Source organism: Parambassis ranga, chromosome 3, assembly GCF_900634625.1.
Source record: "Parambassis ranga chromosome 3, fParRan2.1, whole genome shotgun sequence".
In the NCBI taxonomy this organism is placed as follows: Eukaryota; Metazoa; Chordata; class Actinopteri; family Ambassidae; genus Parambassis; species Parambassis ranga.
Window position 1 is genome coordinate 24,453,915 of NC_041024.1, and position 16,242 is coordinate 24,470,156.

The following is a 16,242-nucleotide window of genomic DNA, read 5'->3' on the forward strand; positions in this document are numbered from 1 at the left end:
TAACGTGTCGTGCTGTATTTCAAAATATATTTTACTTTCCAAGATGTTAGAAAAAGTTGTTTCTGCCCAACTCCACACCCACCTCCCATCACACAGTCTATATGAAAAATTCCAGTCTGGTCTCCATCCAACCCACAGCACTGAAACAGCTTCCATCAGAATCACCAGTGACCTCTCGATGGCCTCTGACTCTGGCTCCTTATCACTCTTTATCCTTCTCGACCTCACTGGTGCATTCGATACTGTAGATCGCCATATCCTCCTTCACCGCCATCAGCGCTACATCAGACTCAACAATACAACCCAAACTGGCATCCCTCATCAGCTTCACTCCTCCCCATCACTCCACACCATTTTCTGACCACATCATTCCCCTCGTCCCCAACTCACTTTTGACAATCACATAAACCACATTTGCAAAACTTCCTCAAGATCATTTGAGGCCACTGCTCCTCGTCTGAGGAACACCCTGCGAGACAACCTCAGGGCGACACAGACGGTGGATGCTTTTAAAAAAATGTTTAAAGACCCTCCTCTTTAGGCAAGCATATCCTAGCTAGGTTATTTTACAGTTTCTTTTTTATAGTTTCTTCTTTTTGTCCACAATCTACTGATTTTATTGTCTTCGTATTCTATTTTAAGCACGTACTTTATTTTCTTAAACCTCACTATGTAGCACTTGTAGCACTCCCTGACACTTGTTTCCATGTGTACAAACCAAAATTCATATTAAGTGTGCTGAGCTGCTTTTTTGATGGTTAACTGTCAAAGCCAAAGGCACCAATTTTTGGCCATTTTTTAAATGATCAGCATAAGTTGATACATGAGGATAGACTGAAGCACAGACTGAACATCTGCAGGCAGCCCAGTGTTGTAATATATTTAGTTTGACAGTTTTTTGTTGTAATTGGGTGATCGTTAAGGCCAATCTAAAGGGTTGGATGGACGAGGAGAACGTAAGAGAGTGGGAGGCAGCACTGGGCGAGTTACGCCTCCATATGTGAATAGATTGTGGATGCCTGGACTAATGTATGTAATGAGACTCACAATGATGAAAGGGAACCTGACATGTTTGATGGTGAACTTGCACAGCTGTTCAATTCTGACATGGAAGATGAGGACTTTGATGGGTTTGTGGGAGAGGAATGATTAAAAATAATGAGTGCATTGTAAATCATAGGTGTGTGTGCTATGGTGCAGAACATATTGTAACTTATTTATTTTTCATTTGAAAATACATGTGTCTTGATCTTGATTGAAAATAGAAAATAAAATATTTTGAGTACATTTTCTAAATTTGTGCATCATTTACTAGCAAAAAAGGAAAAGGAAAGAAAACCTCTTGCCATCAGACAATAAGGACAAGGGGTGTTATTAAAAAACTTCAACTGCCTCGCTCTTGCGATGTTTTAGTCATCTCAGAAAGATGAACAAATGTAAGAATTTCACTCAAGCAAATCCAGCTGATGGCTCCTACCTCTAGTTCAAAGATATATGAGGGAAGCTCCTTCAGGCTATTGTCAGAAAAATCCACCTCCTGCAGCTGAGTTCTCCAGAAGATGGAGATGGTGTTTGGAAGGCTCTCGATCGCATTGGAAGCAGCTTTGCACTGTTTCTGCAGGGTGAGGAGGCAAAAGAACATCCATTACCTCTAACAATCTATACATACATCGGTTCAGCTGTTTTAAAATGTGTCAAAATTGCAGGAAGTGGATAATGATGATTTCTTACCAGTGGACAAGCCCAGGGGTCAGGGAAGGTGCTCAGCTTGTTCCTGCTCACATTGAAGAAGCTCAGGGATTTGAAACAGTGCATGACTGCAGTGGACAGACTTGTCAGACAGTTATCAGACACATCCAGCTCCTCCAGCTTACGGAGACCAATCCAGTTAGTATCTGAAAGAACACAATCAGACTCTAAACCAGGCCTGTACACATGACAAGCAGCATTCTGGTGATAATGTCATGGTTATCATCATACTTTGTCACATCCTGCATACAAAAGGCAAATATAATCCTAGGTATAACATACTGGTAGGGATGTCAAAGAGATCTGTGAGCTGGTTCTTGGCAGCAAAAACTTTCTGGATGTTGGTCAGGTGAAGGAGTCCAGGTGGTAAACTGTTGAGCTGGTTGTGAGAAAGGTTGACCTGTAGTAACCTGAAGCAGAAGAGAAATGAAAGCTGAGAGCTGCTGGTCTGAGACAACCAGTTACTTATTTACATGCAAAAAGCATTCAAGTGTGGTACTCAATGGTCTAATTCCAATCTCCATCCTCAGAGTCTGAAGTCTGCACCGTGAGGACTTCGATATGGACTTTTCAACAGTTTTTTCAACACTTTCCACATATCTGCAGATTTTCCTGAGAATCTTACCCATAGTTCACAGTTTGAAACAGGCACATGACCGCCTCAGATAGTTTTCAAAAAATTCACTGATGTACATCTATCAATATTATGAAGAAATCTAGAGTTTTAGGTCATTTGCAATTTCAGTTATTTTTCTTAGTTTTTGGTCGATTTGCTTTCGGCCAAGCTTTTATTGCAGGACTTTTGTTGCATGTAAGAATCTGATGTTTGCTGCATAGGGCTAACTTGTCCCATAGAATGAGAAAATGTAATCACATTTTCCTCAAATAGTTTGGATGTGATAAAAGCCTAAAAATGGTTGAAAACCAGTAATCGCAAAACTCTGTCCAACTTTTAAGCATCACTGGTCTGTAAATACCACCAGTAACATCTGGCAGCCCTGGATCTCACATGGAATGAACCAGCTTTGATTACTTTTCTTTGTAAGAAACAATATAATCATAACCAGACATTGCCAGGATGGCTTCTATTGTCTGCCCATGATGCCATTTCGGGGTATATGTTTAGTATGTTGAGTGCCTGTATATTGCTGCTGCAACAGTGAAGATTCCCAGCTTGGGATGAATAAAGTGTTTCTATTCTTTAAACATACGGAGATACCCGTTAATGACTTTATTATCATTAACTGTGTGTGTGAGCTGTGCCAATTGGTTGTCGTGACAATGGGACCTGCAATATTTTGGGTCTAAGAAGAGTAACCGCTACATGAACACAAACCCTAACTTCTACCACAGACATTTCCAAACAATGTGTTTTAGGTTAAAAACAGACAAAACATATTTCTTTGGATTCAAAGCGTTAGTATCCTACAAACTAATAGTTCAAAAATGATCGAAGATGCATGTAAGGTTTGGTCTGGGTTTGTGTGCCCGTATCCTGGCATACCTGGAGCAGATGATCTCCTGGGAGTTGTGAGCTAGCGGCAGCTCTTTCAGCACGTTGTTAGAAAGGTCCAGAGACCTCAGGTGGATGAGACCCCAGGGCACCACAGAGGGAAGAGCAGTCAAGCAGTTGGAAGACAGATCCAGGTGGGTGATCCGTGAGGAGATATCCATGAACCAGTCCAGCTCCAACCACGGCAGCTGCAGACCACTCCAACACACGCTGACAGCCTACAGCATGATTTGTGAAAGAGGGATGAAAAATCAGCAACTCTCCAACTATGAGGTATCCTGAATCCCAGGAAGTCCACCACTAGCTTCTCTGTGTTGCTGGTACAAAATGTACAAAATGTGCACTATGTACTGGTACTCCTGCAGTGCTTTCCAGATTCACACACATCACTAATGATCTACACAAAGAGGACGGCCCCAAACCAGTCCAGTGCTCAGGAGACCAGAGACGCATGGCATCTTTTACCTATATTTGTCTTGATACCGTAGTTTTGCATGTTTCCACTTGTTTTCTGCCTTGAAAGGGGTCCAACTTTATCATCTCAGTGGAAAATTCTGGACTGATCATAACAAATCAAATACAGAATAAGCGATGATATTTAAATCTATCAGTATCTTGATGCACTGCGATGTCAACCTGAAATCTAAGATGATGTATTAATGCACATTGTTCTTCACCTCTTCCATTTCATTTTTCTGTGAATGGTTTTATACAAACAGACCACTAGGAGGCACTTTAACTAAAAAAAAAAGGTTTTCAATGACAGTTTAGAACATTCCACTGACTTATTGAAATATTGTCTAAATTTTCCTCAACAAATGTGGCTGCCAGCAACCAATCTAAATCCAGCAGCTTGTTATTACCACTCTTAGTCCTGAGTGCTGATGCGAGTTCACTTCTGAGGTCAATAAATAAACATGAAGCAAAATATTCTACTTTTCTCTCTCTCTAAGTTTAAGCACTGACCTCATCTCCTTCTCCACTAGAGCTTTCCTGTAGTTTGAGTCGGAGAAGATGCTTGCTGAAAGCTGGGTGGTCCATCAGGGTGTAGGAGGAAAATCCTGCACCATGTTGCAGCAGGAAGAGTGCAATCTCCTTGTTGTCTGTGAGGCACAAGAGTACACTCATTATCTTTTGCTTATAGACATTTAAAGTCTTCTATTGTCGTACAATTGTTGAAGAGTCCCCAGGTGTGTGTAAAGGAGTTCCTGCATAGCAATGAAGACTGACAGTAGACACTGCCATTGTTTCCTATGGATTTCCTAATCAGCACACAAGCGCTCCCATTCTTTAAATAATGCATCTTCACTTCCTTTCTTGCTTGCCAAGCCTCTTTTCCCATGACCCTGAACCTGATCACACAGGGTTTACTTCTCTCCAAGTAATAACAGGACATTTTCAGTGACTTAAACCTGTTGGATGGGGTCATAGGTTGAACATCTTCTTCTAAATGGTGTAATGGATATGGAAGACACAACAGCAGCAGTCTACAGACCTCACTGAGCATGCTCAGTGTTAATGTGACAGCACAATTAGAGGAAGACTGAACAAGCACAGTGTGTTTGTTTGTTACCAGGAGAAAGACTCAATAAAAAGCGCATGGAAGCAGGGTGAGATGCATATTAGCACAAACACCTCGTACCAAGTGTCATTCACTGAGGTGGAGGGGTCATAATTTGAGCAGCCTGCAGTTACTGAGTCCACCATGAACTCCTCTGTATAATAGAGTATTTTACAGTCAAATATGAGGCCACCTGTCTGACAGTTAATGCTTGGCAGAAATTGGGTCATAAAGCAGGACAAGAATTCTAAACACAGAAGCTGATCTCCAACAACATGGCTGATAAATAAAAGAATCAGGGTGTTGCAACAGTCGAAAGTCCAGACCTCAACCTGATTGGCATGCTGTGACCTTAAAAGTGCTGTGCAAAAACAAACGCCCACAAACCTCAGACTTAAGACTTTAGAGACTGTTAGAATCATACAGAAAGCCATAACTTCAACTCACTGATGCTAAAGGTGGATTTACAAGCTATTGAGTGATTGGTGTTTGTCCACATGGCTTCCCCATTTTGACTTAATTTTCATTAAACAAATAATAGCATGGTATGTAAGTGTTGTTCTTTATCTGAGGTTGCATAAACCTGAAGAGAACCAGGTGATTCTATATTAAGCCCTGATACAAACAAAGAATTCACAGCGGGTGTACTTCATTTTTACCACGACTGTAGGTCAGCGACACTAGCTGTGCCCTGTCACATATTATCGCTTTATACCACAAGGTAGGTCAGTGTAAATCAAATCAAACTTTATTCATATAGCACCATTCATACAAAGTGTTGTAACAAAGTGTTTTACAGACATAAAATAGGTTAAAACCCCCAGACACACACACCCAAAATTCACACCACACACACGCACCCAAGCACATACACACATGCGGTGGGTGTAGCATGTTGTCTGTATGACAGACAAACAAAAAGGAAGAACATTATCAGAGGTACCAGTGTTCATGGATAATTATCAATTCATAACCTGATGATGATGATGTTACTAGCCAGTGGTGTCAGGTGGGATATAAGAGGCTTAAAATGATCATATGTGGAAAATGTTAGTATTAATATTTTTAAAAATATCACAGTTTTCCTTGGAGCATTTAGAGGAAAGCCCCACCTATGGAAGAATGCATCTCCCTGTGTGGAGTGAAGGATGAGCTCCTGCACAGCATATGATCAGCCAGATTGGTTGAAAAGGCATCAGGTGAGGGAGATACTTAACCATATAGCCCTTATAAGTACAGATCATAGAGACACAGGGTCTCAAGTCAGGGAATTAAATTAAAGAAAAGTGTTGATCAGACATTATTAGACTAGTTGGCAGTGTGCCTCTCTTACTTGCTTGTGCCGCAGCGTACAGCGGCAGCCCGGTGATGACGGCAAATTCGTCACTATGGATGGCGAAGTCCCTGGTGTCGGCATCGTAGCTGTGGACCAGCAGACGCACCACTTCTAGATGACCCTGCTGACAGGATGTGGCCAGCATCCAGTTCAGCAGGTCTCTCCTCAGACACGGACCTGTCCGGAAGCCAGACACCCCACAGTGGATTATTATATATCATTTAAATACAGCACTTTAAGGGCAGCTGTTCACCTACCAGGTATAGAATCCAGAAGCTCGCTGACCAGGCTGCTGTGGCCGTAGTACGCTGCCAGGATGGCGGGGTTGCTGTTGGATGGCTCCTGGGGCACAGTGATCCGGGCTTCTTTTAGGAGATAACGTACACTCTGTAGATCACCTTGCTGAGTGGCCAAGCACAGGAGACGTACCTATAACAACACACACAATTAAAACACATTTTTTTTAGCGTACACAGTATGCAACAAACAGCATATCGACAAACTGGATGGGTCCCTTGTCACAGAAGTTGGGTTAGAAGTCTCAATTAACAGGCACAAAAACACAAAACAAGATGACTTGAGTTGCCGAAAAAGCAAATCTGGTGTTCAAGGTACTACAGATGCTTGAACAAGAGTTTTAAGACAGCTTTCATTAAAGGAGACAATTGTGTTGAACTTGGAGAAATGTGTTTTTCCAAAACAGCTGAATAGGCTGGTAAACTAGCCTACTTCCTCTTACACCAGACTGCAGTCAGTGCGTTGCATTTATTTTGGCAGGGTACCAATCAATAATGGATTAAAGAAACAGTGAATAATGAATGAGAAACAGCAAAAATAGAACATACGGTAATGTTGTTCAGACTCTGGTCTCTTTTCTTTCATTCAGGCCACATCACATGTTTGATTTTGCCCTTGACTATCACGTTATCGTGCATGTATTTACTGATCACAACATAGATTATAACATAAGACTTTTCAACCTTTGCAATTTTCTTTTGTGAGCTCAAACCTGTAAATATAGCAGAGCTATACTGTACAATTACATTGATGAATGAACAGGTGGGTCCTAATGAATACAAGCCTGAATATGAGTGATGAGGACACAAGTGAATAAACAACTTCAGGACTGGTTTTTCAGGTTGAATAGAGGTTTATGTTGAGGCTGGTTCCTTAAAAAAGCCCAGGTTCCATAATGGCTCTTCATCTTATGCAGACTGTTAATGATTGCTACGCTTTATATTTCCACTATAACACTCTGTAAGTCACAACAGTGGTTTAAGGGGTGAATTCAGTTCAGTCCTCAAAAGGGAATTTGCCAACAAACACAAGGAACTAATTGCCCTGCAATACACTGGCAACCCTCCATCTATATTTAGCAATGCATATAAAAACAATGCTCAGGCTGAAGAATCAGTGGATTGATATTTGAGCCGGCAGCGGTGCAGGGTGCAGAGAGGAGCTGAATTCACATCTATCTGCAGAGGAACCGACCAATAGCATCAGTGAAACAGGATGATCAGCAACATTCGGTCCAAACTGGATGACTTTCAAAAATGACTCAGTGCCAACGGAGATCAAACGCCTGAGAGCCTGAAGGACAGCGACACCCCTTCAAACACAAACCCTTTGCTCCGTGTTGGATAAAGACTGACTGCTTTTTGAACAATATAAAGCTGCTTCTCATTCACACAGAACATGTCTACGCAGTGACCATAACCTTTGACCTTAACCATATTCTGATTAATTGTTATTCTTTATTTTGTGGAAATTTTGTGCAAGATTATTTTCAAATCTCACCTCCTTCATTTTCATCATTTCATCATTACTTTATTTGCCTAGGGATTTTTGATGAATATGTCGATTATTTGTTGCACCTTCTGGTCAGAGGGGTAGTAAAGATTTAGCTTGAAAGCTTAATTTGTGTTATTGTCACATATCTGAAACAAGTTTATCCGTCTTTACTCTTGAAACAATCCTGAGATGTTAGCTCTAATTACCTTTAAAGGTAGGGTAGGAGATTTTGAAAACTCAGTGAGAGTCAGCCAGATTTGGAAAGTAAACACACGCCCCTTTCTCTCAGAGCTCACCCTGAAGCCACGCCTCCCAACCAGTCTGTGACTTCGGCCATCATGCACGTACCTCTCTGGTGCACAGAGCAGGAAGAGAGTGACAACCAGCCAATACTCCGTGCAGGGTCGCTCTGGAGGATTGGCTGATGTTTATAGAGTTTTATAGCTTCCACAGATGATTCATATTCTTCGTTTTAAATAGCGAAATAAATAACTAGTAAGTAACTAATTGGTTGCTATCGGATTGTAAAGAGAAGTTACACTAATTTAACAAAAAGTGCCTCAGAATGAAATCTCCTACCTTTAATGAGCCTGGACATTTGTATAAAAGGTGGTAAATGGGACTCTATCGACTTGTGCTAGGAAAAACGCAGCACAGCTCTGATTGTACCAGCATGTCTTCTGAAAGCATTACCATGAATAAGCAAATGAATAAGGCAAATACTGCTACAAATACCTGTGGTGGCCCTGCCACAAAACAACAACAAAAACAAACTATCACTGTATCTGTAGATGCACACGGAGGTCTCCTTTCTGCCTGCCTCTGGAATCCACCCTCAGATCTTCTGCACCCCAGGAGAACCTGTTAGCAGTCTCAATCTGCTCCAGTGGTGCAGACAGAAGTAGGCCACATCTCTGCTGACACCTGGGAAACATGCATTCCCAAATAAAAAAAAAACAGCAGCAGCACGCCCACTCACTGCTCAAAGCACCACTACAGGAAAACACAACACAAACACGACACTGGAACAAAGCAAAGCAAAAGAACGGCAGAAGGCTTATTTTATATTAGAGAGCTAAAAAGACATGCTAATGTCATGATGCCAACCAAAGCCACTCTGACAGTAAAGAACATGTTCCTCTTTTCACACCTAATTTGATGATGGTATCTCATCTAACAAAAAAGGAAGTCTAAAAGAAATGATATGTTGTTCTGGTGTAGGTTACATGGTTTGTACTTCCATTCTCTTAGGGCCAAGTGTCACTGAAACACTCACACATTAGCATGATGTTACTAAAAAACAAAACTACTCCCACGCATCTGTTAGGTATGTGTACAAAGTCGTATTTTCTGTCAGTTGTAGGAGGATCCAATGCTCATGGTAATATGAGGAGCTCCGATTGTCTTCTAAGCTTAGCCAAACAGTCAGAGGAAACAAAAGGCACTGCAGAAGTTTCCTCATATCTCATCTTTAACCTATTTTGTCTGTGGTGAGTGAGACTGGTGTGAAAATCTACTTCTACGATTATTTCCCCCGCATGTCTGTGCAGACATGAGGCGACACCACACAATTCCACCACACAGACTTCAATTCCACCAGTTGTTGTTGATTTGCTTCTCTAAGGCAGTCAGAGGCTTTGTTGTCATAGTGGTACTAAAAGCTTAACTAATACACTGGCAGGCAGGCAGGCAGGCGGGCGGGCAGGCGGGCGGGCGGGCGGGCGGGCAGGCAGGCGGGCAGGCAGGCAGGCAGGCAGTTGTGGAAGAAGGAAGCTCATGTTATTCTCCACCCACCTGTCACTGAAAGTGGTCACACTTATAAAGGTGTGACATTTGAAATCATACTATAATTAAAGAGACTAAAACTGTTCTTTATACCAGACTGTAAACATGCTACATTTTAACACTGAGGTCTATGGGTACTGACTCACTAGACCGAGCCCCTAGGGGCTCATTTTTCAGCTCTGGAGGTTGCTGCTTGGATACTTGGATTTACTGACGCTGAATATGATACTGTCTATCTTATTTTGGCTGATCGTAGATGCTGATGCATGCACATATTTATTCCTCTAAACTGCGGAAAACAGCAGGCCTTTGAACAGCAATGCATTAACACCTGAAAGCTACACAATACAATACATTTTATGCTGCTGATCACCAAACATGGGTTTCTTTTGACAGCCTGATAGATGGCTAGTCAAAAAGAAACTCCCATGTAAGAAGCTCCTAAGCCAAACACAAGGATCACAAAAACAGGCTAGTAGAGCTAAACTATTCACTCATTTACAACAGGAAAAGCAGAAGTTAAGGTTCTTAGTAATAAGCTTGAGTTCCCTAAACTTGATTTGTTTGTTTTACATTATCACAATAATTTCCTTTTTTAGTCCAATATATGTGGCTGACAATCATTTATTTATATAATTGATACTAGTTAAAAGGCCAGCAGTTGGTTTGAACCATATGCTTTCAAACAATCACATGCTGTTCCACTTTGGTCCCTGAATGCACCATGTGTGATGTACGGTTCTGTCCAAGACAGTGACTAAATTTAAGATTAAAATTGTGATATTTTATTGCAACCACTTTATTCCACAATTAAAATTGAAAAATGATTTAAAGTAAAAATTCTGCACTCCCCAGCGCAAAGGGTGAGCCATGATTGACTGACATTTGACTATCACTCACAAAAAAACGGCAGGTTCTTGGCTGATTCTCATGCTTTTTATATGTGAAGAGGCTGTTAATAAGCAGTAGTTACATACTGTAATGATGTATAGCTGCCATTTTTTCTTCTGCAATGTACATACTGAATCTAGTTTATTATCATTTTTTGGAAAATCAATAAGGAGATTTTTTGCTTTTTATAAAGCAAAAAGACATGATGAAGTTCTCTCAAATTGGATCTATTATTCTGCTGTTTCCATAGAGGTACAGAACTTTATATTGCAGTGCAAAAAAAGTGACAGGAGAGAAAAATGCTCACAGACAGCTTGCCTGGAGTGTTAAATATCAAGCTTAGAGTGAAACATCATTTGATCCCTGCTACCGGATAAGTGTGGGTTCCAATCTTATGTTCTGTTCTATAGAGCCATACAAGATTGACTGATGAAAATAAAACACATTTCTCATTACAGCACTACATGAGACATAATATCACAGGGTTAACTACATCCCACCCTGTTAAGACTCACCCCATTGATCTGGGGCATCCCGGCGCTGCACTCCGTACAGCATGCTCGTTGAATCAGCTCCCTGGCAGTCTCTTCCTCCCCGTCGTCATACGCAGCCTGGATGTTCTCCAGAGTGGGAGAAGGAGCAAGCGCCGCAGGGCTGGGCCCAGTACCCTCCACCAACGACGCCTTGGCTCCCATGTCCTCCCCAGGGCCTGAGGGCAGAGAGTGAAAACGATCATACGGAGGCTTGTGGCAGCATGCTGCAGGTTCAACACATATTACTGCAGTCTTGCTGGCAGCGTTCTCCCAGAACTAGGTCATCTTATTAAAGAATGCCCTAATGGCACGAACTACAGTACAGCTGAGTGGATTAGTGCACGCTGTGAACGGGTAACAGCTTTTGGTAGCAGGTGTAACAAGCACTTGATACTACGTCAGTGAGAGATAATGCCATTTAAATGTAATAATACTACTGGGCTCACAATGTCAGTATTCAGTAAAGCTACTTTGACTGGGGGGACATTTTTTCAGTTCATTCATATGTAAAACAGAATTGGTAAACGAGTACAAAGAGCATTTGAAACACAGTTCTAACCAGTAAAGAGAAAACAGGGGCTGCTCCCACAAGATACATGGATAGATTCATAGATCTGTGATGCCTGCAGTGCAATTTATTCATCTACAGTCATGTTTCAAAGTTTCTTCTGTGTAACAACATAATATAAAATCTCTTTTGATTGTAGTGGGTCTTAGTATAAGGCAAAAATGACCTCAGACAAACAACATCTAACTTTTTTGTTTTATCATGCGATCATTTATTTAACAAAAATGAAGCCAAAACAACAAAAAAAAATAATAAATAATAATAAATAATAAAGTCCCCCCCACACCCACACCCTTTAGCACTTATCTGTCCATAGGACATTGTTCCACAAGTGTTGTTCTTTGTTCAGATGCAGTTTAGTGAACCTCAGTCCTGCTTCCATGTGCTTTTTAGACAGAAGAGTCTTTCTCCTGGTAACAAACAAACTGTACTTGTTCAGTCTTCTTCTAATTGTGCTGTAGGCTCTGAAATGTCTGAGATTGCTTCTCACACCATTGTTTATGTCTTTCTCTCTTGTCACCCTAACATTTTGATTTGGCATAACAAATTGGTAATGTCTTCAATTAATCCTAGTCACAAGTGAAAAGTAGACACAGGTGAAAATAGTGCAAAATGTACGAACATACTTAATAAACTGAAACTGTAGTCCTGAACTGCAGCAGGTGGATACCAGCCTGCAGCTCTCTGCATCATCCTTCCATCCATCCATCATTGGCAAGAGGTGCCTCTTAATATGGGCTAGATTTGGCCCGCTGACTATTTGGAGTTTGCCAAACCACATTTAACAGAAAGATTATCTGGTCTGATTCTTTGTTCACTATAACTTGGAGGCAGAGTTCAAGTCATTTGACATGAGTACCACGACTGCCCCATAGAGCCAAGATAACACTGTAGCAGCAGCAGGACACGTCTCTGGGTGTTCAGGCCACAAAGGCCAGATGTACACTGTACAGATGGAAGGAAGCTGACTGACTGATGTGACTACAACACAGTTTACCGTGTTTGTACATCCCCATTAGAAAGAAATCCACATATGAAAATCAGAATAATATATTATAAAAATTAGCAGTGTGCAAACTAATTATGTGTTAATGAAAGTTAATGTGTTAATGTTAATGTAGACTGATAGAAAATATATAAAAATATATGAATTTAAAATATTTATATAAAATTAGTGTGTGCATTGCAAACTAATGTGTTACTATATGTAGACTGAAATTATATAAATTAAAAATAAATAACTAAATTTTATATGTGTTTTTGTGTTATGTGATACTAAAGGCAGACGGACAGAAAAGGATTTTACTATAATAAGGGTACAAAAAATGTTTTGCTGCATTGGTAACATTTGGTAATTTATTATAACAAAGTTGTTCTAAAAATTTGAAGCATAATGAGCAGTGAATGCCACAGTCTGCAGCAGGTACTGGTTTCAGATAAGTTATGGTGAACAATGACATAATCGCATGTATATTACAAAGAACGAGGGGAGATGATGTCCTAAAGCGAGCAGACGTCAGCGCACTTCCTGTGGTTTTTTGCAAATAACAGTAATCCCCTGTGTACTATGCAGCATTTGTGATGACATCAACTCTTTCCCCTCTATAATTTAAATACCAAATGATGGCTGTAAACCTTAGTCATTCATTTCATGTTTGTTTATTCATTTTCCTCCTTCTCCTCCAAAGCATTTTTCTGTCTGAGCTGCATGTGCCTGCATCACACAGCCCAGCGGGTTTCCAATGAATTATTAAGAAAGACAGACTGGGCTGCTGAGGCTATTTGAGAAAGCCTAAGGGAGTGAAACCATTAGACCCGTATTAGACCCTCAGACCTTCCATCCATCGTCAATACACCCCTATCACAGCCCATCACAGAGATGAAAGAAGACCTTGGCAATGATGAAGCAGCTAACATCTGGTACATTAGCAGATTTCTTTTTTCACTTAGCTATCTGATTAAGATTGCTGATCTCTACAACCTTAAGAAAAGCATCGCAAGTGGATGTGATTAGAGAGGAGGCGGGGTGGGACTGAGAATCAGCTGTTTACATTGTAGGATCAACCTAAATGGAGGACAAGGTTGGACAGTGTCTAAAAACTGGCTTAAACATGCTGATAATTTTAACAACTGTACTTATTTAATTAATACAAATGCTAAATCCTAATGACAATATCTACAATCATATTAATTAGGGTATATGGCAATTTGTAAATAGTACAAAAAAAGATACATCCCATGTAACTGATAAATAGTTTTTTGGCTGTATTCCATTTCATATCAGAGATGCAAACACACGCATAGGTAAAGAGAACAAGCTTACTGATGTTCTTTTCTATATGGCAGAGGACTGCCACAATCACTAAAGTTTCAAGATTCAAGATTCAGAGTGTTTATTGTCATATGCACAGTAAGGAAACTTGGTTTCCCTGTACAATGAAATTCTTACTGTGCTGCTCACACTGAAAGCCATAAAGGTTTAAGAAAAACAAAATAGAATAATTTGCAAAAGAGAAATTTGAAGAGCAAAAAGATGCAAATAAGTACACAACATGTAAACTATGGAAGTAAATGGAGCTCTATACATATAAATGTGCATGTGTGCTACATCAGCTGTTGTGCAAGTTGAGCAGAGAATGAGTCATTGTGCAAAAACTGTCAGGAGGTAAACAGCAGGGCACATGTGCAGTTATGGGATGTTAAGGTGCATAGAGAAATAAATAGATCAACAGTATTGCAGTTACTGTTAGTGCATGTAAACATGTCAGCATGTAACAGTCAGTGTGTGCGGGGTACAGTCCATTGTTACAGACTCCTGTCAGCTGTTGAGGAGTCTGATGGCCGAGGGGAAGAAAGAGTTCCTGAGTCTGCTGGTCCTGCACTTCACACTCATGTGCCTCCGGCCTGAGGGGAGGAGAGTGAACAGACCTTGCTGTTGGGGGGGGGGGGGGTCCTAGTCTAAAGACTTTCTACATCACATACAAGACTGTTTGATTCACACTGGCTGCTGTAGCTGCTAAAATAACAAATTAGGTAAATAGATTTAGGTTTTACACAGATCCACAGACCAGACGAGGAAAACGTGTTAGAATTAATGCTTTTTAACGCCTGTCGATGCTCTGTGATGGAAACATGTTAACTCCAACATAAAGGACTGTTTGGGAATAAAACTATTTGGTTTGCTGGGAGTAGGTTCTCTTTTCTGAGGAGCTGTGTTGTTGCGATTGTGGTCATTGTGTGTAGGTTTCTATCACGCCCCCACTGCAAGACTGGCTACATACTGAACAACAGATAAAAAGCTGTTTTCAAATGGCTATAATATTGCAATATAGTTACAGAGCTGTCATGATCACTATGTATTTGTTTTGATTTTGATAATAAACATGTCTTCTTTGATCAACACTGTACAACCAATAACATCCACTCAAGATATAATCAGTGTATTCCAACTCATTTATCTGCATGGCTTCATTGGATCCAATCAGTGGAAGCTTTTAGGGGAATTTACACTTGGATCCTTGTCAACACAAAACATTCATAATGTCTTTCACTTTCTGTCAGTTCAGGAACATGGGAATGGGCCGACTTGCATCAGCAGCAGAAGACTTATATACATTACCTCTGAGCAAATACTGGAATTAAAAGAGTGCTGCCCCATTTACTTCAATATATAGGCATATATAAGATTTGAGTTAAGAGTCGTGTTTGGCCAAAACGCCAACAGACAACAACTAGCTTCCTCTTTCTCTCAACACTGCAGTTAAAAAACGAAACAGGTTGAAATAAATGTTGATTGGGTGAAATGGAGTCGAGCGAAAGGCCCAAAAACATATGCGTATGACCACCTGCCTGATACACTGTAAGCCCACTTCTGTGGCCAAAACAGCCCTGGACTCCACTAGGCTTCTGAATGGGTGCGGTGTGATCTGCTAGCAAGATGTTAGCAGCGATCCTTCAAGTCAAGGTTTGAACTTGCTTATTTAACCTTTTCCACCTTCGTTTCCTATGTACATCAATGAGCTTTGTTCACAGACTCACCTCTAGTCCTTTCTTGGACCATGTTTGATAGGTACTGGCCACAGACTGGGGACATCCTTCCAGAGCAGCAGTTGTTAAGTTATTAACATCATAGCCTGGTCTTTGCCACGCTTTAGACACCAACTTTAAGGACAAACTGTTCACTTGCTATGCACTGACAGGTACCATGGTAACCAGATAATCAGTGTTATGTACCTCACCTGTCAGCGCTCTGAATATTATAGCTTAATCTCTGTTTCACTCTAAGGCAGTAAACAGTAAACAACAAGAACGGTCGAGCACTCCACTCGTTGACATATTTCTGAAACTGCTTGCTAGTAGAAATAAAAAACCGAACAGGTAAATGTGCATCTACAAAGCTCAAGCATAGCACTCTTCAGCTCTGTCAATACCGATGTACCAACCAAACAGCAAACACCAAAATTGAACAGCTGAGGATGAGGGCACTGTTGTGAAAGCATAACAGAAAACAACTTC

The 16,242-nt window shown here is 40.8% G+C and overlaps 1 protein-coding gene across 1 annotated transcript in view; it reads right to left on the minus strand.

The window, feature by feature from the left end:
- Positions 1–16,242, minus strand: part of lrrk1 (leucine-rich repeat kinase 1) — a 53,062-nt gene that overhangs the window by 30,503 nt on the left and 6,317 nt on the right. The window contains exons 3-10 of the mRNA XM_028401919.1: positions 11,142–11,335; positions 6,417–6,588; positions 6,157–6,336; positions 4,229–4,365; positions 3,254–3,480; positions 2,032–2,159; positions 1,732–1,895; positions 1,478–1,615 (exon numbers count right to left, since the gene is read on the minus strand). Of these exons, the coding sequence (XP_028257720.1) occupies positions 1,478–1,615; positions 1,732–1,895; positions 2,032–2,159; positions 3,254–3,480; positions 4,229–4,365; positions 6,157–6,336; positions 6,417–6,588; positions 11,142–11,335 (1,340 nt within the window). The remainder of the gene's footprint in view (positions 1–1,477; positions 1,616–1,731; positions 1,896–2,031; positions 2,160–3,253; positions 3,481–4,228; positions 4,366–6,156; positions 6,337–6,416; positions 6,589–11,141; positions 11,336–16,242) is intronic.